Below are 24247 nucleotides of genomic sequence, written 5' to 3'. Positions count from 1 at the left end.
TTTAGACGTGGGATACATCTATGAGTTTGTGAGAAATTCTCTTATAATCTACATTAAAATTGTTCTTTTAATCGGGGATCAAAATTGTAACCCATTTTCATGTTCGGTTTTTCTGTATTTCCAATGGATTTCAGTATTAGACCCGAAAACTGCACTTCTAGATTCCATAACTTCAGTTACTGGATCCCGATTTTGACGTGGGATACCTCTATGAGTTTGTGGTGAAATTCTCTTAAGATCTACATTTAAATTGTTCTTTTAATCGAGGGTCAAAATTTTAACCCATTTTCATGTTCGGTTTTCCGTATTTCCAATGAATTTCAGTATTGGACCCCAAAACTGCACTTCCAGATTCCATAACTTCAGTTATTGGATCCCGATTATGACGTGGGATAATGAGCTTGTGGTGAAATTCTCTAATAATCTACATTACAATTGCTCTCTTAATTGAGGGTCAAAATTTTAACCCATTTTGGTGTTCGGTTTTTTGGTATTTCCAAAGACTTTCAGAATTGGAACCCAATTCCATAACTTAAACATTAAATATCATTTTGTAATCACTTTAATTTTAAAATTATACATTAATATACATTTTAAAATGAATAACACGAATTTCTTAAGTAATATATAAATTAGGTTAGGATGGGCTTGATTTTTGTCAGTTCATAACCTTACGAAAATCATTTTCTGTTTGTTTCCTAAGGCCATTGCTAATGAAGCCACCAGCAGGAAAGTGCCAAACAATTCACTCGGCTGTAATCTCTGGCCGGCAATATTTCAAGCTTTTTGTCGCTGGGAAAATTAATTCAGTTGTCTAATTTTTGCAGCATTACTAAATAAATTGGCCGAATAAAAGCATCCCATTTGGCCCTCCCTCACGCCGCTTTTTTGGCCTTCCAATCAAAAGGCACAGGCAGCCACGCAAAATGCTTAATGCTAAATGCAAAATGCAAAAGACCAAATCCCCTTTGGGACAACACAATAGGGGGACAGAAAATGGGGAAAAGAGCCGAGAGTGCATATAAAATATTTTGATACCCGAGCTGCATTCATGTTAAGTTAAGCCTGGTTTATGAGTGTTGAAAGTGCCAGAGGACCGGCTCCGTGATTGCAACTATTGTTGCGGCCCAAATGTGGCATGAAGTTTAAGGCTGCCATCAAATTTGGTAAAGACAATTTTAAATGCATGGCCCGGCCGTCCGGGCTTATGACTGGCCAGTCAGGACAGTATAGGACAGGCCTGGCATGGGCCAAGAAATTCTTCGTAAAAGCCCACTCGGGGCATTGTAATGCGCCTTTGTGTTAAACAAATCATAAATCAATAAAAAGAAAAACTAAGCAGCGGCATTCCGGCTTCAACTCCAACTCCGATGGAGATGGAGTCGCTCTGGCTGCTGGATCCCGATCCGCGGGCCTGGGACTCGCCTGTCCACGATAATTGCGCATACACCTCGGCCAGACAGACTGCGGAGACAAAAACATCTTAACTTAGTGGTAAGTGCAGTCAACTAACTGCTACCACTAACAAAGACAACAAGCCAACAACCGGCCACGTTCCGCGACCAGAACGCAGCATGTGCTATGGAAAATCGTGCCCCGAGCTCACGACTCCGTTCTGGAGGATTAGGGGGAAATCGAGGGAGCCGGGGAAACCTCGCCGAGCCCCTTTTGGGCCAAGAAAAGAAGGCAAGTGCCGGAGGCTGTAAAACACTCAGCACCCAAAACGCGAGTGGGTGGCTGCAGGCGGGCCAGTCAACACTGAAGGCAAAGACACTAAAAGATTGTTACAAAAATATATTTTTTTGAAAAATGCCAGCTGGTAATGGGCGTAATCCGTCTCGGAGGACCAATGTTCGTAGAGGGAGTGGCTTAAATCCTGGGCCATAACGGTAGCCTAAATTACATAATATTAATTAACTCTTTATAATGTACTAAAAAAATTAGGTTGGTCTTGTTTATTTTCTCTGTATTGGATCCGGCTCGAAGGACCAATGTTAGTAGAGGTTATGAAAACTTAATGATATTCTTATAAGATTTAAATATTTACTTTGTATATTGTATTGGCAATAGTTTGTATGTGCCTCAAAGGACCAGTAACAGTAAATGAGTTGCTATACTTTGTTCTCTCCAAAATGTATCCGGCTTGAAGGACCATTGCTAAGAAAGGAATCATTTTTCTTATGTCTTGTACTTCTTAAATGTTTTCAATAATTTTTTTTAGTGCTTTACCAGCCATAGAGGACGATCTGCAGCTAAGGAAAATTGTCGCGCAGCTTAATCGACAGCAAAAGCATCAGCAGTAGCAGTAGCAGCCAGCAGCAGGCAACCTCAAATGCCTTCTGGAAAAATTATTATCATAGTCGCTGGTCTTCGCTGATGGTGCAGGGAAAGCCTTTTGGCTTTCAGGTTTGGTCCTAGGCTCGGTCCCGGTCTCAGTTTTGTGTCAACACAAAATGCTCAAGGTGTTGGAGAGTTCACGCTTTTGCCAACAACTACTTACCTGGCCCTCAACAAGCATATTAAGCCACAAAATGAAGTTATCGCCTTGCTTGGCCTAGGGGGAACAAAAGGCGCGCTCTATGAAAAACTGATTCATGACTTTGGGCCAGGCCGAAAAAGCTGGAAGCAATTTTTTCCAGCTCTTGGCTTTTTGTTTTTATTTTGCTTATATTTTTCTTCTTTTTTTTTTTTGATCGTGCAACCGCGGCACGGCATAGTTGTTGTAAATTTGTTGCAGCTCTTGTTGCTGTAGCCAAAGTGGTGATTTACGGCATGCGTTGGCCAAAAGAGCTGGAAGCTGGAAGCTGGGGTCTGGGAGCTCTTGGCCAAAAGCTGGATCCTGGGCTGCCATCGGAAATTTGCATGCCCAGCGAGCGATCCTGCAGATAATAAAAGCGCAGCTAGACGGCAGCCGGCTAAGGCGATCCTCGCGGTTTTGGCCGATCTTATCTCCTGCCAGAGTCAACGCTTTGGGCCAAGTGCCATTTGAACGCAGACTCCAGTGAACAGAAAAACAAAAAAAAAAAAAACAGAGAAAAGAAAAACAACCTAAAACAACAACGGGGACAAGAAGAACGCCACGTTTAGTGTGCGCATTTTATGATTATGTTGTTTTGATTTTCACGATCAGCGGGCTGTGGGCAAGTATTTAGTGTATTTACCGATTGCGACTAACATGGCTAACAGGCCAGGGTCTAACCTTTGATCGTGTTACTGATCGTGGCATAATTATTGCCTCGGCAGCATAATTAACAAATGAATTTGTTTACAAGCCGCAGCCTAAGAACGATCTTGGTTACATGTTGCCAACAAATCAATCACTAACTAACGGTTAATGAAGCTAAAGTCAAGTTCTTAATCGTGGCCTACATCTGAATTGTCTAACCAATTATTATACCTAACGGTTTCAATTAAAAGAAATATTCAGAAGAGATCATGTCCCGACTTTAAAATTAATTAAGAAATAAACTTCACTTGATTGCGTTACAGATTAGGGAATAAATTAGAATAAAGTCATTATTTGAAAAGAGTTACCACTCTGTCGAGACTCAACTAACTTTTCTATCCAATTAAAGATCAAGAAATGTTTTCCACGAACTACCAATCATGACTTGGCTAACATTTAATTAACAAATGGAGTTGTTTAAATGACAATTTGATCGTGTCACTGATCAAGCTCCAATTAGAATACAATCCTTCAACAGGTTAATTCACTGCATCAAGAACTACAAAAAGAAACATGACTTGTCTTACTATCAAAAATCGGGAACAATAATTTTTATTATAATATTTTTTTAAATGTTTGTGGCTTAAGTGGCTTAAGAAACACCAGTCGTGACTTGTCTTACAATTAATTGACAAACTTTACAACAGCAGTACGATCGCGTGATTGATAAAAACTCAATTTAAATGAATTTATCAGAATGGCAATACAACTAATTAAGTATTTTATTATTAAACACAATTTTTTTTGGTGAAATCTGCCGATAAAATAGACACCCATACACTATACAAAACTTGAGAATTAATTAAGCAATAAAATTATTATGCCTCAACTCTATAGCGTTACCAGTCGCACCACAATTAACTCTTTTATAACTTACTCATCATGTGGAATTGTGTTAGATCATAATCGACGGTAAATCAAAAATCGTAAGCAGTAATTAAAATGTCACAAATCCGAGGAAGAGTTGCCTTTTGTGATGTTGCTCGGCTGTTAAATTGATTTATGCACTGCGAGAGGGAAATATTCAAAAGAAAATCAGTTAATAGTTTGGCCGGCTCGCTGGGCATTTAATAAGGATTTATTGTTTCTCGCTAGATGTTAATGCCGCCCGCTAGGCAGACATCCACATCCAGATCCCGAAATTTACAGCTGGCGAACGTCTTAATGGGCTATTAAGTGGATGTGGATATCTTCATGGGAGGAGGACCGGACCGGAGATGTTTTAATCAGCATTCGAGTTATTTGGTGGCTCTCGACGCTTAGTTGGGGTTTTACGAGCGTGACCAAAACCGAGGAGTCGGAGAACCGAGCTTCATGATCCATCTTTGGGTCTACCAGCTGCCTCAGCCGGCGGCATTCCAAAGATCCCACTCATCACAACATTTATTTGTTATTTGTAAATCAAAAAGCGCATTTAAATGCCTCTGCCAGGCAGCAAATAAATCATGGCATTGTGACACGAAATTCGAGTAATTTAATGGACCCATCCCATGATTTTATGACACCCGCTTCTTTAATTTGTTAATTTGTTTTTCTCCGCTCTGTGCAACACATGGTGCAATTTATGCCCCATGATGGGCACACATATCAATGACAAGCTGTGAGCCTTAATGTGCTTTTGAAAGGCTTCGACAACACTTCCAGGAAACTATAGAGCTATCTGGCCCTCAATGGGCGATTATAAATATATATTTTATACATTTCATTCGCATTTATGATTGTTGTGTATATGAAGCTGCCAATTGAGGCCCGTGATAGTGTCAGTTGGCTGTCCCTGAAAGGACTTTGCTCCTTTTGAGGTATATGTATGTCTAAGGGGTGTTGGACTTATCAGTAGTTATAATTTAATTATTATTAGATTTCTTACAAATATATTATAACTTCATCAGACTAATTTTGAAATTTACAAAATATTGCATATAAAAACTGTTCATAAGCCCATAGTAAATTAAAAACATTTTTCAAAAACGTATTAAAAAATTTTAACTAAATTATTACTATTTGAAGTAAGTTCTTAAAACGTATTATTATAGATTATTTTATTTATTTATTTTTAATTTAAAATATTTATTATTAATATAAGCAGTTTCAGCATGTTACTAATTTAAGTTGTCCAGTTTCTATGTTTCAAAGTATAGTTTAATATTTTTTATATATAATAATTTATATTTATTTTTGTTTAAGTAAACAAAGACGCAGTACCCCAGGTGCTTTACAAGCAACTCAATCAATCCCTTTCCGTTGTTATTTTATGTAGCCGCTGTTAATATTTTATTGTTGAATGAATGAACGAAAGGAAGTTGCAGCATTGCCTTCACATGTTTTTTAGCCGTGTTTGTGCTGTTTCTGTTTTTCAGTTTTTTATTTTTTTGCCCGACTGAAGCGTGGCTAGCGGTTGTCACGTTTTGTTTGCTGGCAATTTATGCGCTGGCTGACGATCCTGGCATCCATTGGCATCCCCAGCGGTTCACTCGGCATCCGCATCCCCAAAGCATCCCAAAGCGTCCCGACAGGAAAAGGGGAGGGAGGGGATGGGGAAAAAAAAGGGAACGCCATCAGCGGAGCAATCCTGTCGAAGCATTCATCAAAAAATGGAAACTAATTTCCTGTCAGTCGTTGTTGCCGTTGACGCTCCACAATGCCTTACACCTTCTTCATGATGATTTCCTTTTTTATTTATTTTTTTGCAGCTTTTTGTTTGGCCGTGTGCGATGCCATTTCGGTTTTATTGTTGCTCCATTTTTTACTTGGCTTTTATTAATTTTTTGCTGTCTGCCGTTGGTCGCGATACAATGAAGTGAAAATGGCGCTGACTGCACATAAATTGCCGTCGATTGCTGTGCGTTCTTCTCCTTCTGCCGCCGATGCTCCTCATCCCTCCTTTTTTCCCGAGATATCCTTATTGTGCATATGGCGAAGTTATCTTTGGGCCCTTTGTGCTGCAACTGCCATTTGACTGGCCAATTTTAATTGAAAAATTTTGCATATTGATGGAATTTTTTACCACCAATTTTCGGTTTGCATATGGATTTATGAACGCGGTTGATAAGGCGAAAGTACATTCGGAACAAAATGATAATCGACTTGGAGAAATAAAGCTATTAAACTTCAATTCAATTTTCCAAAAAATCAAGATATTACCTTTCAAAATATGTTATGATTGATTTTTCAGTTGAAGTATAATTTTTTGTTATTGAAATTTAAAAAAAAATTAATTAAATTAATTAAAAAAAAGTAATTTTTTTTTTTAAACTTAAAAATATTTATCCTCAACTTATATAATATGTATTAAATAAATGTATAATGTATTTTTATATTTTTCGAGTGCAGCATCAAATTTAAAAGCCATTGCGCGACCAATAAGCGGCACTTGAGGCCGCTGAAATTATATGCTTTTAAGGATAACTTTAATACGATCTTGTAATTTTATTGGCCGAAATAACAGAGAAGCGGCGGATTGAAGAACCCAGCGGCATCCCAGTTTCAAGCTGCCAATTTGCTGCCACAAAGGGAGGGGTTTTCCTCCTCCTACTTAGCCTCTTAATTTGCGACAATAAACTAAACCATCGGCTGGCTTTTGAAAGGAAGTCCAGTTGGCTGGAAAATAACCTGACTGGGTCGAAACAAAAACCGAAATTATGAAATGCAATTTGGAAAATATTTGCAATTGGCTGCGCGGCCATTAAATTGCCGACTGTGAGTCGGAGTCTCGAAAAAATAAAGTCGACCGGCAAACAAACCGAAACGAAACGGAATGAAATGAAAGGCCGCAATAATAAGTAATCATAATAATTGCAGCGAGAGGCGCTATAAAAAAGCGAGGAAAGCTGGGCGGAGACGAGTTAATTAAGACGTTTTGCCCAACGACCGTTACAGGCGGCGTATACGCAATTAAAGAGTCGCCAGGCATTCAAAATATGAAGAAAGCTGCCTCGGAAGCGGCGACATTCGCCGTCCAGCGGAAGTTTGCTTAATTGCGTAACGAGGGGGGATGCTCGGGAATCGGTATATATCGGTATATGGCTGGAGGTTCCATTCCTGCAAAGATATAGAAGCCAGGTCCAGGAGGATCCGGACTTTAGGTATGCCGAGTGTCCGCCTTGGGAGAGTAATTGACAAATAACATAAAATAATTGCACCATTAACAAGATGACGACAGGTTCCTCAAAGGTGGCTCTGCAAAATATATTTAACCAGTTTTCATCTGGGAAAATAACAACCATTAGAAAATTAAAATGGTTATGTATGCTATTTTATTGATAATGAACTGTTTTTATTGATCATGAACTGCTGAAGAATTGCAAATATCTTTTAAATATGAGGAATTGAGATGACTTCGTCATAATATCCAACAGCCATCGATATTTTTAAAAGGGTGTACCCATTTTAAAATTATATATAGATTAAGTTTCGACAATAATATTATTTAACAGTTTACAAAGACAAATACAATTTTTGTAAGTGTATTATATTGACTAGATTTAAAATTTCCAAGAATATATAATTCTTTTCTAATAATCTTACATGATTTTTTGAAGACTAAGGAGAAATTTTTAAAATTCAACGGAGCTTGTCATATTGATTATAATTGTCGCTCTTTCAAATAAATTTATACTAGATGTTACTTTTTTTACTAGATGTTACTTATTTTTTAAGTCATAGCATGTAGTACCCCTTCTCTTATCGATATGCTGACTAAGCCCCGTCAACTCTTTCCCTGGCTAATGACTTACATTGAACTTTAACCCTTCGACGTTTTCAGAGACAGGCATTAGCCAGGCTTAGTTAGCCATGGCCGCGGAACAAAAACACCTTTGGCAACAAAATGGCAGGTAGCACTTGAAGCTTAATTGCCTATTAGCAGGAGCTGCAGCAGCCGCAGACACGACCTCGTCGAGCACTAAAAACAAAGCCCAGAAAACTTGGGGCCAAAAGCAAAAAGCAGCATGGCTGATCCGAGAGCCAGCTCAAGTGGGAGTTGCAAGCCATTGGCAATTAAGTGCAAGCCAATCAAGCGATTTGTACATGCCCAACACTTACACATGCCAAGGTGCTCTTGGTCTGCAGATGGAAAATGCACTGGAAGAAAATAGTGGCAATAGGTCAAAATACATTTTAATATACTTAAAAGATTTTTCTGAATAAAAACTTCTTTAGAGTAGTACTTTAAAAATGCTAGAAAGTGGAAGACCATTTCAATTTTACCATTTTACATTAAGCTATACCATTTTGGGTAGCTTTACACCCTGAAACATTTTTCTTTAAAAAATTTAAGTGCAGACTATATCCATCTAAGCCCTAAAAAACAAAAATATATATATATAATGTGATATATACATACAATCAAGAAATTGTTGCGTTTTATTTAAATGCATATGCAAAATTCAGTACATTTGTTGTTCAACTTATAATTTTGTAGAGTTGTTATATATATTTTTAGTGGTCCACACTTTTTTGGAGTGCAGAGAGTCGGCCAGAAGGAAAACTCATTTAGCCCGCTTGTCGATGATCTTGGCCAGCAGCCCAACGGGCGGTGGCTAAGTTGGCCAACAGCCAATGCGCATTGACTCTCTTTTGACGCCTTGGGCAAAACGCGCTATAAACTTTAATTAAGACATAAAGCCGTTTTAACTATGCACTAAAAGGTAGCCCCCGGCCCATCGGGACAAAAGTGAAAGAAGGGCAACTTAGCTGGTAAAATACCTGAGGATGGGCCCGACTTTTCGACATTTCGTCGATGGGGAAGTTTTAGTGCGCTACGTGAAGAGCATAAAATCTGTAACGGAACTTTAAGTATTAGCCCAGACCCGGATCCACAGAGATAGTTTTTGGCGGGGAAAGGTGAGAATACCGTCCCGATTCGGGGAGTGCGATAGAGCAAATTGCGTAAAGCTATTTATTAAAGCACTAAGCTCACTACTAGGCGCACGGTAAAATCTCTGTCAAATTAAAATATCCTCTTTTCTCACGACTTCTGTCAGTCTTAGTCATATCATTAATTTTTAATGGGGCTATAACTGCTCTTAGATCGGCAGTAAGATTTACCTGTTTACACTTTAAGGATGTTTATGCGGATATTCATGACATTTTAAGTGCTAAATATGCAAAAGAAAAAAGCATTTAAGGATGGTTACGGTGGTGTTCTTGTGGTTTTTTTTTTTAACTGAACATTCCTTATTAAGAACCCGAATAGATTGTATTTATAGGTACTGAAAATTATCATTTTTCACATTTAACATTTCTGGGATCTTAACAAAATGAATGCTCAATTAACAAAAGTTGTTTATAGCTACCAAAACTTTCAAACGGGTAAATAAATAATATACCCCATCTTAAGACTTCCTTATTCCACAAATTAGCCGGCTTTTCCAGCAGCTTTGCGGAACTTCGAAAATTCTTGGGAAATTCCTGCGGCAACCCATCGGATGCAGTTCTCGATTGCCCCGGACCCAGCTATGTGACCAATCTCAGGCACTCACTCACAGTTCATATGGCGAATGGGGAAAAAATCAACGTCTTTTTTGCAGTCGTTACAAGCGCTCTCAAATCGCTAACCAATTAACTTGGAAAGTTCACGAAACTGCAACCGCGCAGTGAGCACTAAAAATCGACACATAAAATAAAGTTATAAGAATGCTGAGCAAGCCGCAGTGCAGATGGATGGTTGGCTGAAGGATGCCTGCGGTTGAGAAGACTGAAGACTGGAAGACCGAAGAAGTGGGGACCTGTAGACTGGAGTCCGAAGACCAAAGACTGGTTTTCTGATCCTCAGATCGTCGTCAGTCAGCAGCGATTTAACGTGGCGCACATTATTCATTCCGTACGTTTTTATTACTTCATGTTCGTGTTATTTGTAATTTTAACAAGATAATTTTGTTCAAGCATTTAATGACAAGACGGCAGAGTGGAACCGGCAGTCAATTTACTTGCACTTGCACCGATCATCTCGAGAGTGCAGTGGACCAGGTGTATCTTTCTGCATTTTTGTACTGCTGTATCCGAAGGATACATTCGGTCCATGTGGACACATACACTTAATTGCCGTGGAGCGGAAATGTATTCATGTGATTTTTATGCTGCCAAACCAATTATGGCTGCCTTTTTCGTGGGATAGCGCAACTTAATTGGCAAAAATATTAAATCAGCCAATTTGTAAGGAAAAACGCCAACCAACTTGGCTGACTGCGCATAATGAAGCCATCAAATGGGGTCCCGCTGCCACGCCCCCTGACATCCTTGTGCCCTCGTCATCCAATAAACATTCAGGCCATATACGAACATATATGTATCTGAACCCTCTGTTCTTTTCGCCGAAGATCGTTTATCAAAATCCGCTGCCATTGTGGCCATTTTCAGCGGGGCATTCAAATTCCTAGAACAATGAAATAATTCCATAAATTCGATCGCTATTTAGCGTTGGCCACCATTTTTCTGCCCAGTCACCATCTTGGGCAAAGCTCCTCCTCCTTTTGGCTTTCTGGTAGGCGGTTACCATTGCGATCAAAACGGGTTTTCGTGGTTAAAACTTGTTGGCCAAAACAGGTTTCCCCTCTTTTTCTTTGGGGGCCGCAAGGGAAACTAAACTCAACTCAATGTTGGCTAAAATATCTGGCCCCGGTGGATTTATGGTCAGTGAGGTCCGAATGGGTTTTCCACACCGTTCTGGCCATTCAGTTGGCCAAGTTACTGCCCCGACTTAGCCGACGGCAGTTACATGTTCGCACCCTTACCATTCGATCTCATTTGCGTCAATTTTGTGTCATACAATTGGAGTGTTTATCTATTTGCACAATGGGTGACTGGCTGAAAGTCGCAAGTTTGTTGCAGCTTCCTGAATCTCGCAGTGTGGTTTTGTGTCCCCCTTTTTTTAAGAGTGTGTTTATTGTGAGAAAAGGGTGTGGAAACTAAAAGTCCCTGCTTATAATATATATTCAGAATTAGTCGCAGATCAAACTTCTAACTTTGATGGTAAAAACAAGTCTTAATCCTTCCCCAGAAGATTTCCATAATACATATGACAATTCATTTTTACAAAAAGATTTGGCATCACAAGTTTGATTCAAACCAAATTCAAAATTTAATATTGTGTTGTTTTTGGATTAAAAAAAAAACTTTTAAAAAAACCTTTATCAAAACATTTCTGAGATCTTTAATTAAATATATAAGCATTTTTTGATTTTTGACCATAAATACGCAAGCCAAAAACTAAACTTACTTTTGTCTTGAATGTCTTAAATATTACAATTCCGCAGGTATAATACTTAAACATTTCTTTGAATTTTCCTGCTTATTAGATCAATTAAATGTTAATTGTTCAAACGTGTTAAAAAAAGGCAGAGTCCAAAGCTTTTACATCCATTTTAACCACTCCAAACAAGATGCAGCCAGCCAGCCATGGCCATAATTTGTTTACACTGCCACATTAATATCAAATTCCCTGCCGCTGCAGCCCATAAATTAATAATAATAATTTCATAGAACCCATTCTTTGTAGATAAACGGAAGGAATTAGCCATAATTACGAGCAGCGGCGATTAAGTGCATCATAGCACGCAGGCGCCTCCCAGTCCATCCGTTCAGGATGGTTCTGGTTCCTTTTGATGGTAGATGGTATAGGATGGTATAGGTCTCCCCCTTTGGTAACGAGCCCGAACCGAACCAAAGAGATCTCGAACAGTTCCTTGAGGCAATGTCGAGGGCAATTAAAACGAGCAACGGCGCGCAAAACGCACGAAATGGAATTAAAAAGGCATCTTGTTATTAATTAGGGAGAACAGTAGCTGACAGATATAAAATGTTGGCTAATTTGAGATATATATATATATATATACAATACCCGGCAGATATATTCGCATTCCCTTTTGGCAGCGGCTTCCTCGCATTCGGTCAAACGAATTTTGCGATAAAGCGAATTTCAATGTCTTTAGCTTATAATTGGGCACATTCAGCAAAAGGAGAGGATAAAAGATACACGATACTTTGGTGTGTGGAGTTTGGACTTTGGAGGAGGACGGGTCCTCTATCGTTAATAATTCGGAATTCCATTTGTTTTCTCGGCTTCCTCGCAAGATTGCTATCGGTGTCGCCTCGAAACTTTGCCAGCTCGGATTTTATAGTCGAAATTAATTAACATGACTTCCGTTTTGCCGAAATGCTTATTATGCCTCCGCTAATTGGATATTTGCAGCGGCCTTTGTTCTGGAATAATTCTGTGATTTGGGCCACCCTCCCTGAAAAGTCTTCCTATAATCTCCCCCATACAACATCATTACCATCCCCAAACTCATCGCAAACTTTCGCTTTTCAATCTGAACCAGTTGCCCAATGGCGTGTCGCTTATGCTTAGTCTAAATATATTTATACCCATTGAATATTAAGTTTATAAATTCCGAATTCCCGCCACTTATCAAAGCTCCAAGATCTCGATGGGGGAGAAAAACAATACAACGCGACGCGTGCAAATTGATTTTCGCGTTTTGCATGCAAATTTCAATCAAAATTAATTAGTTAACATTTTTATTGTTGTACAAATGAGCAAAAATTAATTTGCATGACTATTAAAAGGAATGACTTTCGTGCAATAAATAATGCCAAGTCCGGCAGCAACAAAAACAGCTAGCTGCCGACAATAAAGCCAACAAATACAGCGACTAGCAAGTGAGCAGCGAAACTGTAAAAGCCGAAATCGACTTTTTAACTTAGAGACTAATAGTTATAAATAACAAACAAAAAAATAATAGAGGAAATCGAGGGCATTCTTTTATTCCGAACTTAAAATACCCTTCTTATTGAATTTTAAAAGATACTGTTTTTTTTAATCTTTATCTTTATTATATTTTCTTATTATTACGAGAACATGAAAACACGTGTTCCTGCCTTAATTTTTACAATCCATTAAAACACCTTTAAATATTTTTGATTTAATTTATATCCCTGTTTTATAAACAGTGTCGTAAAAGAGCTGTAATCGCTTAATAAATATTCGTAATGATGGTCTTCCTGCTTAAAAGTTGTTGATACATGAGTTATTAAAACAAAAACACTTCAGTAAATATTTTAAAGAATTAAAATCAACAAGCTGTTAATAAGGTACATTTAAAAATAGGAGTTAACAAGATAATTATAATATATAAAATCATGATAAGTATCGGTTATGGTAATATTTTTATCCCGTAATTTTACCAAGTTAATGACGAGTTATAAAAGACCAAATTGCTTATATAGAGTATCCATATCCCGACCCGCTTAACACCTGAGATGCGACTGCGAGGTGTGCGACGGTGGGGCAAATTTATGAGTGCGCTACCACAAAACTACAAAACTATCGGGTTACAAGGCAACGACAAGACAACCTACAACATGTTCGGATCTCGAACAGCCGCCCATATGCTGATGACGTTGAACGTGGCAAGTAGTTTTGGTGGTATATGCATGTTGCATCTGGCCCAGAGTTTCTGCCTCTGCCAAGTGGCAATGGCATTTTGTTGGGGAATTTATCGATGTTGGCTTATATATTTTTGGCTTGTGTGTGGGGTGGACTGACCCAATTGACGGAGGTCTTTTATAACGAGGGAATTATCCAAAGTTTAGACAAAACGCCTTAAGAGCCCAGCGATCAACCTTATCAGCCAGATCAAAATATTTCGTTGATAACAAATGACAAGTGGAATGGAAATCCAAAATCAAACAATGCGAAGACCTCGCATAAATTTATAAGCTATTTTAATGGCCAAAAAAGACAAGCTTACGAAATCTGAAAATCTTTGCCAGGCCATCTACAAAAACGATATCGAACGACAAATGACCGGCGAAGAGTGACGGACCCAGACCCAAAGGCGAACCCATAAAACCAATTAGTGGGACAAAAGCCAAAAGTTCTTTGGAACCAAGAGCCCAAAAAAAAAAATAACTTTCGGCTACTGTGCACGCATATGGAAGTTTGAAAAAAAAATTGGAGTATCAGAGAATGATATTCAATCCAATATATCAAATCACAAATGTTACCAAATCAGGGAAACACGCAACAGAGTCGGTAGCTCCAGCACCTAAATAGTTGTTAATTAAAACCAGATTCTGTTCTTTAGGCCCTCTCTCTTGATTTCCTCGTTGGGTTTTCCGAGAATCAATTAACAAACGTTGCTGGCTGCACATTAACCAATTAACTGCTAATCTAATTTTATAGATAGTAGAGAAATGGTTGAAGGCGAGTCAAAAGAGTCAAGAGACATCAACGTAAATCTCGGGGAATCCGCTCGTTCAGTTTCCTATATTATCAATGAAATGCAATCCCAACGATCCCAAAAACGACGAAGAAGAAAATGTAAAAAAACCCTTTAACTAATTAGCATTTTTCACTAAATTCCCAAAGTCCAATTAAAAAACACGAAAACACGACGTTAAGAACAGAGCGATAATTTACCTACATCAATGAGTTTCATTATTCGTATGTGTGTGTTTTGTCTCACTGCGAGAGGAGATCGAGATCTTTATCTTTATCTCAAAAAAACTGGAACCCAAGAAGAGCTCTGGTTTCACAGCAGGGCCCTATAGAACCAGGGAACCCACACGATAGCCCATAGAGAATGTCATTCATAATTAAAAGCAAAACTTATACCAATATGTCAAGCATAATTTTTATTTGAATGGCCCCAAGAAGGGGCCAAAAGAAATCCCTTGGCCAGCACATAAATATCCGGCATAATCGACGCAATGTTGAGAAATATTCTCACCTCCGATCGTAAGAATGTAGCTTCCTGGGGACCCAGAAGAAACGCAGACGAGGCAAATTAACATTTCTGCTGCCTTTGGGTACCGGGTACCTCTTATCCGTTTGTTTGGATTAATTTTAAATTCAGTCTGCCTCTGGATCGGGGCTGCATTCTAGTATTAATTACTTTGGCTTCCGAAATCGAATTTACATATTAAAGTCGTTTTAAGGCAACCACGATTCGTATCGTGTGCGAAGAAATCAAGCCGCATCCACGAGGTGCAGCTGCAGTCCCCGGTCTTTGGGTCCTCGGTCTCTCGGTCCTTGTGTCCCCGGTGCAGCAGGTTAAATGGAAATCAGCCAGCGCCAGTACACTTTCCACACCTCACCTCCCTCAATGCACTGCGGGGGAAAAGTGGTTAAGAAAATAATATCATACCAAGTTGTATATCAAAATAATACGAATCTTCTAATAGTAGTACTATTTTTAATATTTAATTTTCTTGTTAGGATAATATATTAATGCGTTCTAAGGGCCTTTATTAAAATTGCGGTTTCTAAAATTCTTTATAAGTAGTACAACATGTGATATAAAATACAATAATATACCCTTGATAGAAGTATTTTTTTGTTCCCATGTTAAATATATATCCCCAAACTATACATGTATTTTTTCGAGTGTCTGGGCGAGAGCCAGCCCATCGACGACCATTTCACAAATCGATACAACGACAGGAAAAGGGGGCCCAAGTGTCGACTGTGGGCTGCCTTTTGTTTTGTCTTCTTTTATTTTAATTTTTATTTTAATTGGAACAACATAATTCCTAGAAGTTCGCACGAACTAACCACAAAGAGCCCCAGTAAAGATCTGCTAATGGAGTTCGTTTGTTTAGCTCGGTATGGGTTTTTGCTTGGTTATATAGGGTTTAGGTTTGTTTCACTTCCCCGAGTTTGGGCTTGGGCCTCGGTTTGGGTGTCATGCGCTGTGCCGGCGAACCCAATCACCATGAGGCCATCGTAAATTACTCGATCGTGTGTCTGGTGAGGACGGCAGTTGCCTTCGGGCCTTGGGGCTGGCCAAAGAAAAGAGGATTGAAAACAATTAAAAAATTGGCAAACACGAATCGATTGTGATTACAGTAAATTGTTGTCAAATTAGCGGCAAAATGAGCAGGAGGGATGTGGAATGGTGGCTCGAGTGCTCGAGTGGGTGTGGATTGGATAGGATTGGATAGGACGGGATGAGCGATGGCCGATAGGTGATAAAACTGGGTGCGGACTGGCAGTGGCCCAGAGAAAGTTTGAACCCTGGTAACAAAGTGGTTCCGAGGCGATCAGATTGAATGCGACAATAAAAAGACAGAGACAATTCTGCATGCTATAGATCTTCGCAGATTGATGATCAGTTGAGAGGTGGAAGATCAACGGGGTCTGCAAAAGAATGCTAGAGTCAGCAGAAAGATGGAAAGTTCTGATCGTTAAGTAGAGTAAGCTTAAGGATCAACAGGTTCATGAAAAGATCGCCAGAAGTCAATAAGATTGGTTAATTTAGAAAGAAGCTGAATAATGGGAGTTTTATTTAAATATAAAAAAAATTTACATTTTAACTTATGTAAAAAACGCAATCGTGCTTACTGATTTATTTTTCAAAGTTCAGCGTAATTGAACCGCACAGTAACAAGTACTACATTTAGTTCCCAAGCCGAAAAAAAACCCTGATCAATGGATAACAAATAATTAGCAGATAAATCCATTAACATTTTGTGCCCCCAAACGAACTACAATCGGAGTAAAATCTTCTGGCATTTCCAGAAAACCTTAACCGAACCCACCTGACAACATAATTACATAAAAATATCAATAATCCAAAGTGGCCCCATGCGGCTATCGCCTGAAATCAACATATCAAAACAAACAATTATACAAAACAAAACCCGTAGGTACGCGTGTATCTATCTATCAAAAAGCATCTCAGGCGCACTCACTCACTCGCTGAAAATACAGAAATACAAAAAGATACAGATACAGATTGATCGATCATGAGAGACGGGACCAGATTGGTATACTCTATAGAGCGTCGGAGCAGCCGAGGCAGTTGAAATAATTATGAAATGTCAAACCTGTGTTCGCGCTCGATTACGCCACTTGACATGGCCAATTAATCTCGGCTTAATTGGTTTGTGCCACAACAAAACTGAGATACAGATACAGATGCAGCCCAGATACACGACATCTGATATTGATGTGCATTCGCTTCTGATTTTGCCTCGTTTTTTTTTATATTTTTTGTTCGAAAGTGCTGATGGTGCTGGTGGTTCCTCGAAATTTGTCATATTTACCGACGGACAAGTGATCGATATGCGCTGAAGTCTGGCGAAATCGGGAGGATCGGGGTCTGGCTTTGCTCTTTTTTTTCTGTGGCATCCTCGCTTGTAGACATTTTATCAGATTCTTTAATTGCGTAAAACATTTTTGGATTCTTCACGTACGAAATTCCAAAACACCGAAGCTTGTTAAAATTCTTCTATCACAATGTGTTGGTTAATATCTCTGTGTGTGTGGGGGTCTTCGAAGAGTGAGAAAGAGACGGCAAAAGATATATCGAAAGAGACGGCTATTGCCATGTGGAACGTACGAAACGCCAATTAAGAAATTGACAAATTAAAGCTGAATGCTTTTTATAATCAAAACAGACAAAGCAAATAAGCCCGGCCAGGCGGCCAACAACTTGTTCGAGGTTGCTTGAAAAATGTATGAATTTTTATTGTCTTTATTGCCCGGCCACGAGCACACGGCACACACAGGCCCCAGCCAACTGGTTATTTAATATTTAATTTGTTATATATACTCAGCATTTTGCATATTATTCGACTCGCCTTCCCACCATACCGAAAAATTATAACGAAAAAAAAAACGAAAACTTTCTATTTTCGTTGAGATCTGAGATGTCTGCTGTGGCACTTGTTTTATTTTATTTTTTATTTCGGTAGCCAATCGGCAGCGGCAAATTAACGCAACGGCTTGTTACAGACGCGTTTTACAATCTCGGCGCATTTTTTGCCCCATTGCTGGTTGCACGTTGCTCGTTGCAGGTTGCAGGTTGCAGCAATCAATCGATCAACCGATCAAGCGATCAAACGAGCGAAAGCTGCGGCCATGTCAAAGTCCTTTAAAAACAGCAGGAAGGCCCAAAGGAAACTGGTAAAAAGGCTGAGAGCTGGGAGCCAGAAGAGGAGGCCCAATACCAATACCATTACCAATACCAATCGATGGCCAACGATGGCTGCTTGCTGCATTCCGAAATGACAAAACAGTTAAAAAATAATTAATTGCGTTGCCTTAAATGGTCTAAAGCGGTTTGGCTTTTTCCTCCTTCAGTTTGCCTCCTGTTGCAGCTTTTTGCTGCTCGCTTGTTTGCAAGCTGCAACAGCAACAGAGGTTCACTGAGAAAAATATTAAATGAAATCGGGTATTGCTTGCTATTCAAAATTAGTTTGTTTCAATAAAATATTTATTCTTCACGTCATTCAAATTTCGTAAATTTTCAAAAACTCCTCTAAAATGATCTGCGCATAATTGAAATACAAATGTTCCTGAGAATACAAATTATAATAATATATTTAGACATATTTTTTTGATACCTTTGAGAATTTTTGTATATAAAATATGTAAACTGCAAAATAATATAATATTATATATTATATATTATCCCAAATTAATGTATGGTAGTTGAACATAAATTGTTACAATTATATACAGAATTAGTAGTTAAATAAATGGTAAAAAGTATGTATGATAACATTATGATTTTAAATAATGGTATGGCTTGTAATATTTTTTAAAAATATATACATTTTTGGGATAAAAATAATGTATTATATTAATATTATAATATATATTTTTCAGTGCATTATCAACTACAACAAGATCAACAAGTGCACATTTTGCCGCTGCTGTGCGTTGGCCGCTCATTGCCCATTTTGGCCATTGTTTTTATTGCCCGCCTGGAGCGGCCATCGGGCAGCCACTTTAGGGCTTATTAATGATGGATTCTCCTCCTCAATTCCTTGGCGACTCTTGTTTTATTGCGCAATTCAGACCTGTCCCCCCGAAAATGAACCCAAAGTTGCTTTGGGTTCGGGTTTTGGGTCTGTGACTTGGGCTTGCAAAAACAAAGGACCTGGCCGAATGTATGTCAACCTTATTGTCCGCATGACAAATGGACAATTGGCGGGGAAAGAAACTGAAACTCTCTGGTGAGAGCTGCGTACTAAACGTTTTGGCAGCTTGGCGACTAATTTGGGCCAACACACTGATGACGATGGTCAGCACGATCATTACGAAGAGGTAAAATCGTTAAAATCGGACTCAGAAGGGTGTTCCAAAATATTGATCATTAGTCAACTTTAAGTTAAGTAATTTCTTTAAACGTTTACAACATTGTTTATAACCTGCAATGATTATGATTTCACTTTTATATACATTCAGCAATTTTTACTAAATTATACAATTAACTAAATAGTTTTAAGTAATTATAAAATAATCTGTTTACTGATTCCATAGCGACTTTGAACCTGTAAACCCCATGGTAAAAGTTTTCAGATTATTATTAGTTTAGCTTTAAATCTCGCTGATCTTATTTAAACCACACTCATAATATAAATCAAGATTCTTATCGCTGGAAACACCGACAAACCGAGTGCAACAAATAACAAATTTTCACTTTTATTTTACAAATGATCGCAGGGGGAACCAGACAAGCACAGAGAAACTAATATCAAGATCCTATCGTTATGGCTTTGTAAAGTATCCATAACGGATTAACGCGCTGACGACTTCCCATAACATGAGACCTAAATTGGCGTCCAACACCGATTCAGGGCCAATATATTTATGTAAGCCATATCCGACGGACAGAAACTCATGGACAACGCCCTAGAGAGGAGATTACGGATCTGTAGTCAATGCATTGGCGATAAATTTCAATCAAATCCGATCGAAAACAAGACACAAAACATCGCCCCACTCAGAAGGCGAAGAAGAAGATCGTTCGTTGCATAATTAGAAAACGTCTAAATTTCGATTTGTATACGTATTCCGAAGAACACTAAATTAGATTTACGATACCCGATCAAAGCAGCCAAACGCACGGAACGCAATTAAAATCAGCTTAATAATTCTCCCCGAGAAGAAAGCAGATCAGATTCAGGTCCGAATGCCCAAGGTGTGATAATAATTTTATGAAAGAGTCCAACGAGGCAACAAATCAATTCCGCATAATGCCAATAAAAAAGATTTGAAGAAGGCATTTACATTCATGAACATAAATCTCCGTCCGAGCACAATGCTTAAATAAAATAAGAAAGAACTTAGGAAGACATATCCAACAATTTCATTATGAGGCCATGAATGAATGAGTGCCACACTGAGGGAATGGATGAATGAATGAATGAAAACTAGATGCTGCTTTTGTTGGATTTATTGCTGGGCCCTTTTTGGCGGCGAGTCAGATTTTTGGAGGACCTCACAATCGGTTAGAGAGCATTACGGGCGATTAGGTGTTAAACACACACAATTCGTTGGGCATTTCTGTCCGAAATTGTCGGACATATAATTTATGAACCGTGGAACATTGCCCTCGGGAACCCTCTGGCCAGAAAAGGGGGTTACAAACGCTGACGAGCTGCGGATCTGCAGGTAGGACCCACCTCGGTGGTCGTAACCCCGGCCCCAGATTACCAGATTTTCACTCAAGTGCAAATCCTGAGCATGCGCCGCTGGACACTCCACTGAAAGTCGCAGTGAAAAAGCCCCTGAAAGTGCACTGGCATTACTTTAAAAAAAGTACTTCAATCAGGCATTTAATAAATAGATACATTTATTAAATAAAAATATTATATACTTAAACCAAATATTACGGGTCAGAGTTAAAAACAGATGTTTGATTATACATGACATCATTTCTTTAACATACGATTTTCAAAAACACTTTATTGTAGCATTAACTTTTCAAAAAAATTCATTTACCATGTTCTATTTTTAAGAAATGATTTCACAAATAGTCTGACAAGTAGCTAAAATTTATACCATTTAATACTTCAAAAATCTTTAAAAATGTTTTAATATTGTTGTTAAAATTAAGCAAGGGCAATGTTTTCTGTGTGTGATTGCGAAGCTTTTTCGTTGGCGCCTCGGCGCCGCAATTAAGCAGAAATCGGTAAAATAAAAAAGAGCAAAAATTAAGGTTAATGTAGGCCGGGGTCCGCTAATTAAGATATGGTTGCCTGGCCGCGAACGCTCCACTGATTCCGATACTGCGGAGTCTTGGGATTCTCCCTGCACCTTTCGACAAGTCATTGAGCTGTTAAATTTATTTAATGCCTGCACAATGGAGGCAAACATGTTGCCAGTGGCTTTGTTATTAATTTTTATTGCTGTGCGATTGAGACAAGTTAATTTTTCCACGCAGCCATTCTTATTCGCTGGAATTGTCCGAGTCACGTACGGATTCCCAGGATCCCAAAAGATCAGCGGGCTGTATGCTGGGCTTTTGTCTCGATTTTTCGAGTGTGCAGGTCCTTTTCTTTGGCACAGACTCAATGAATGGGCAGGTCCTTCATTCATGTCTTTCAGACTCGAGAGCATCCCATTCAGCCCAAAAATTTCTCCCAGTTTTGTGGGTGTGTCGCACAGGGATTACACTAATGCGATAGTTGTCCCACAATTTAATGCACTCGCCGCACTCGAGCGAGGATTTAATGATGTTCCCACCTAGTTCAAGTGCTCGGTGTCGGCAGATTCGCAAAAAGGATTTTCGGTTTTTGTTCGAGAAAAAAATTAGAAACAACGAAATCCTTTCATATGTTTCAAGAACCCTTCATATTTCATCGACACTTGAGTGTGAGTGCCGCCAGAAGTGTTTATTGTCTGTGGACATTGTCTGCAGGTCTCTCTCTAGAGATCCTTTTTAGGGATCTGAAACCGATCCTCTTAGATCTTCAAGTGCAGGTGAGCACGAGCCCTATTTCGCTGACTAAGCGACTTTTTGAACTGAGGATTTACTGGAGATGCTGGAACTGATGCGCTTAACTCTTTGACTTTGTTTTGGGTCAAGCAGATCGGCTTAGGTTAGGATCTTTCTTAACAATAACTGTAAGACCCTTATTTTTCTTATATTTTTTTCGAGAGTATACAAAACTGATATACCAACCTTTACCCAATACAATTATAAGATATTACTATACAAAATTAATTAGCATAATCAAATCAGGATATTGGTAGAGCAACTCCTTGGCATTTTATTTACTTAACTGTTTATAAACTAGTTCCTCACTTCCGGTACCACATCTGCAGAGTCCTCATGCGCTTGACCTTCTTCTGCAGCTGCAGGATTCCATACATTAAAGCCTCAGCGGTTGGCGGACATCCGGGCACGTATATATCCACCGGAACAATGCGATCGCAACCGCGAACCACCGAATAAGAATAATGATAGTAGCCACCGCCATTGGCGCAACTTCCCATGGAGATGACCCATCTTGGTTCGGGCATCTGGTCATATACCTTCCGAAAAGCCGGTGCCATTTTGTTGGTCAAAGTTCCGGCCACAATCAGTACATCCGACTGGCGGGGAGAGGCCCGAAAAACCACTCCAAAGCGATCCATATCATATCGAGGTGCTGCGATGTGCATCATTTCCACGGCGCAGCAGGCCAGGCCAAAGGTCATGGGCCACAGTGATCCCTTGCGGCCCCAGTTCAAAAGGTCATCCAACCTGGCACAGGTCCACTCGCCCCAGGTCTTCTGATCCCTTCCAAATGCTGAGTAACCCCATTTTGGGGGATTCTGACAACGGTAATCGTACACCGGCATGGTCTTCTGGTCACGAGACCATTGGGATTGGATCGCAGGAATACGGGAAAGCAACAGCTTGCCAGCATTCTTGGATAAATTCAAAGAACTTATCATCCTGACAAGATTAAAGGGATCTTAATTTAATTCTTATGTACTTGCAACTTGAAAAATGTGAAAACCTAATTTCTTATTTTCTGATATTATAAAGACTGATAATGTTTGACACAAAACTCGAAATACATTTCAAAATTTTAATACATGTATTACTTCTTATTCCTAACTTTTAATTCCACATAAAAATATATTCCACATATAATATGCTTAGACATTAAAGTTGAGATTACTTATGTGATAAATTACTATGGCAGGTTTTATAAAAAAATTGACCCATAACTTTTATTTGTATACCAAACTTGCCTTTAATATTTATAGCATCTTCAGCCATATTATAAAAGAGGCGATTAAGAATTTACGATATACGTTTACACCTCAGCCCGACCCCTTTTAAAGATATATAGACACCTCCCATATGCTCTTCAAAATCCCATTTAGCTCCCCTTAACGCCACCGCTTGGCGTCAAAATCAATCGAAAAACCCAAGTAGTGCTGGGCGGACAGCGAACAGGAATCGCTGGGCTCATAAATACGCATGAAGATGGAGCCTCCATTCATGCAGCATCGCAGTTCGAAGCGAGATCATTTAAAAGGAAATTATTAGCTGATTGCAGCAGCGCCAACCCGCTGTTGAGTACTTGGCTATTTAATGGGACTCGAGGACCTGGGGACATGGAACAGGGGACAGCAGATGCATCCGCGGAGAACTTACGCAATCGATGCTCGAGCTCATTACGGAATCGACACTGGGAATATAAAATCCGATTTATAAAAAAGGGAAAGCCATCCTTGATTTGAGCAAAAAAGAACCCAGTCCAAACTGATACTATAATATTCTGTTAAACCATTTCTATAACCACTAATTATCTTTTTTTCAGGAATTCGATATTTTTCAAAAAGTTTGGCTTTGTTAGAAGTATAATATGGATTTTACAAATAGTTTTTGAAAAGATTTAAAAAACAATTCCTGATTTAATTCAAAAGTGCTTGCTTGACCCTTAAAATGAAATGGTATATTTTTCTGCTCAGTAAAATATAAATTTTCTTAAAAAACAATAATTTAGACCAAATTTGTATTACCAATTTTTTTCTGATTTTTTTCTTACTCATTAAAAAAAGTTTTATTGCTCCAGTATTTCCGATGAAAACAAATTAATAGATAAGCCCATTTTCATTAAATGAGTAGATACTCAATTTCGGAATCAGTAAAATATTGACTGTTTTAGTGTGGCTTTGACTTAATTCATTCCAAATTAATAGTTAGCTTCTAAAGTTTAATGACTTGTGGAAATATATTTCCAAGTGTGAGATTGGAGTCATGGCGCTGGCGCAGCTGGCAGTCAATA

The 24247-nt window shown here is 38.8% G+C and overlaps 1 protein-coding gene across 1 annotated transcript; it reads right to left on the bottom strand.

Moving 5' to 3' along the window:
- Positions 1 to 22214: 22214 nt before the first annotated feature.
- On the bottom strand, positions 22215 to 22978 carry LOC119561141 (NADH-quinone oxidoreductase subunit B 2). Its single transcript, XM_037875043.1, has one exon. It carries the CDS (start codon positions 22899 to 22901, stop codon positions 22263 to 22265), a length of 639 nt encoding a protein of 212 aa, XP_037730971.1. The 5' UTR covers positions 22902 to 22978; the 3' UTR covers positions 22215 to 22262.
- Between the last annotated feature and the right edge of the window lie 1269 nt (positions 22979 to 24247).

This window comes from Drosophila subpulchrella, chromosome 3R, assembly GCF_014743375.2.
Source record: "Drosophila subpulchrella strain 33 F10 #4 breed RU33 chromosome 3R, RU_Dsub_v1.1 Primary Assembly, whole genome shotgun sequence".
In the NCBI taxonomy this organism is placed as follows: Eukaryota; Metazoa; Arthropoda; class Insecta; order Diptera; family Drosophilidae; genus Drosophila; species Drosophila subpulchrella.
This window is presented reverse-complemented; position numbering and strand designations above follow the sequence as displayed.

Excerpts from the sequence above, each read along its gene's own strand:
- LOC119561141 (XM_037875043.1), bottom strand. The coding sequence starts at position 22,901 with ATGATAAGTTCTTTGAATTTATCCAAGAATGCTGGCAAGCTGTTGCTT.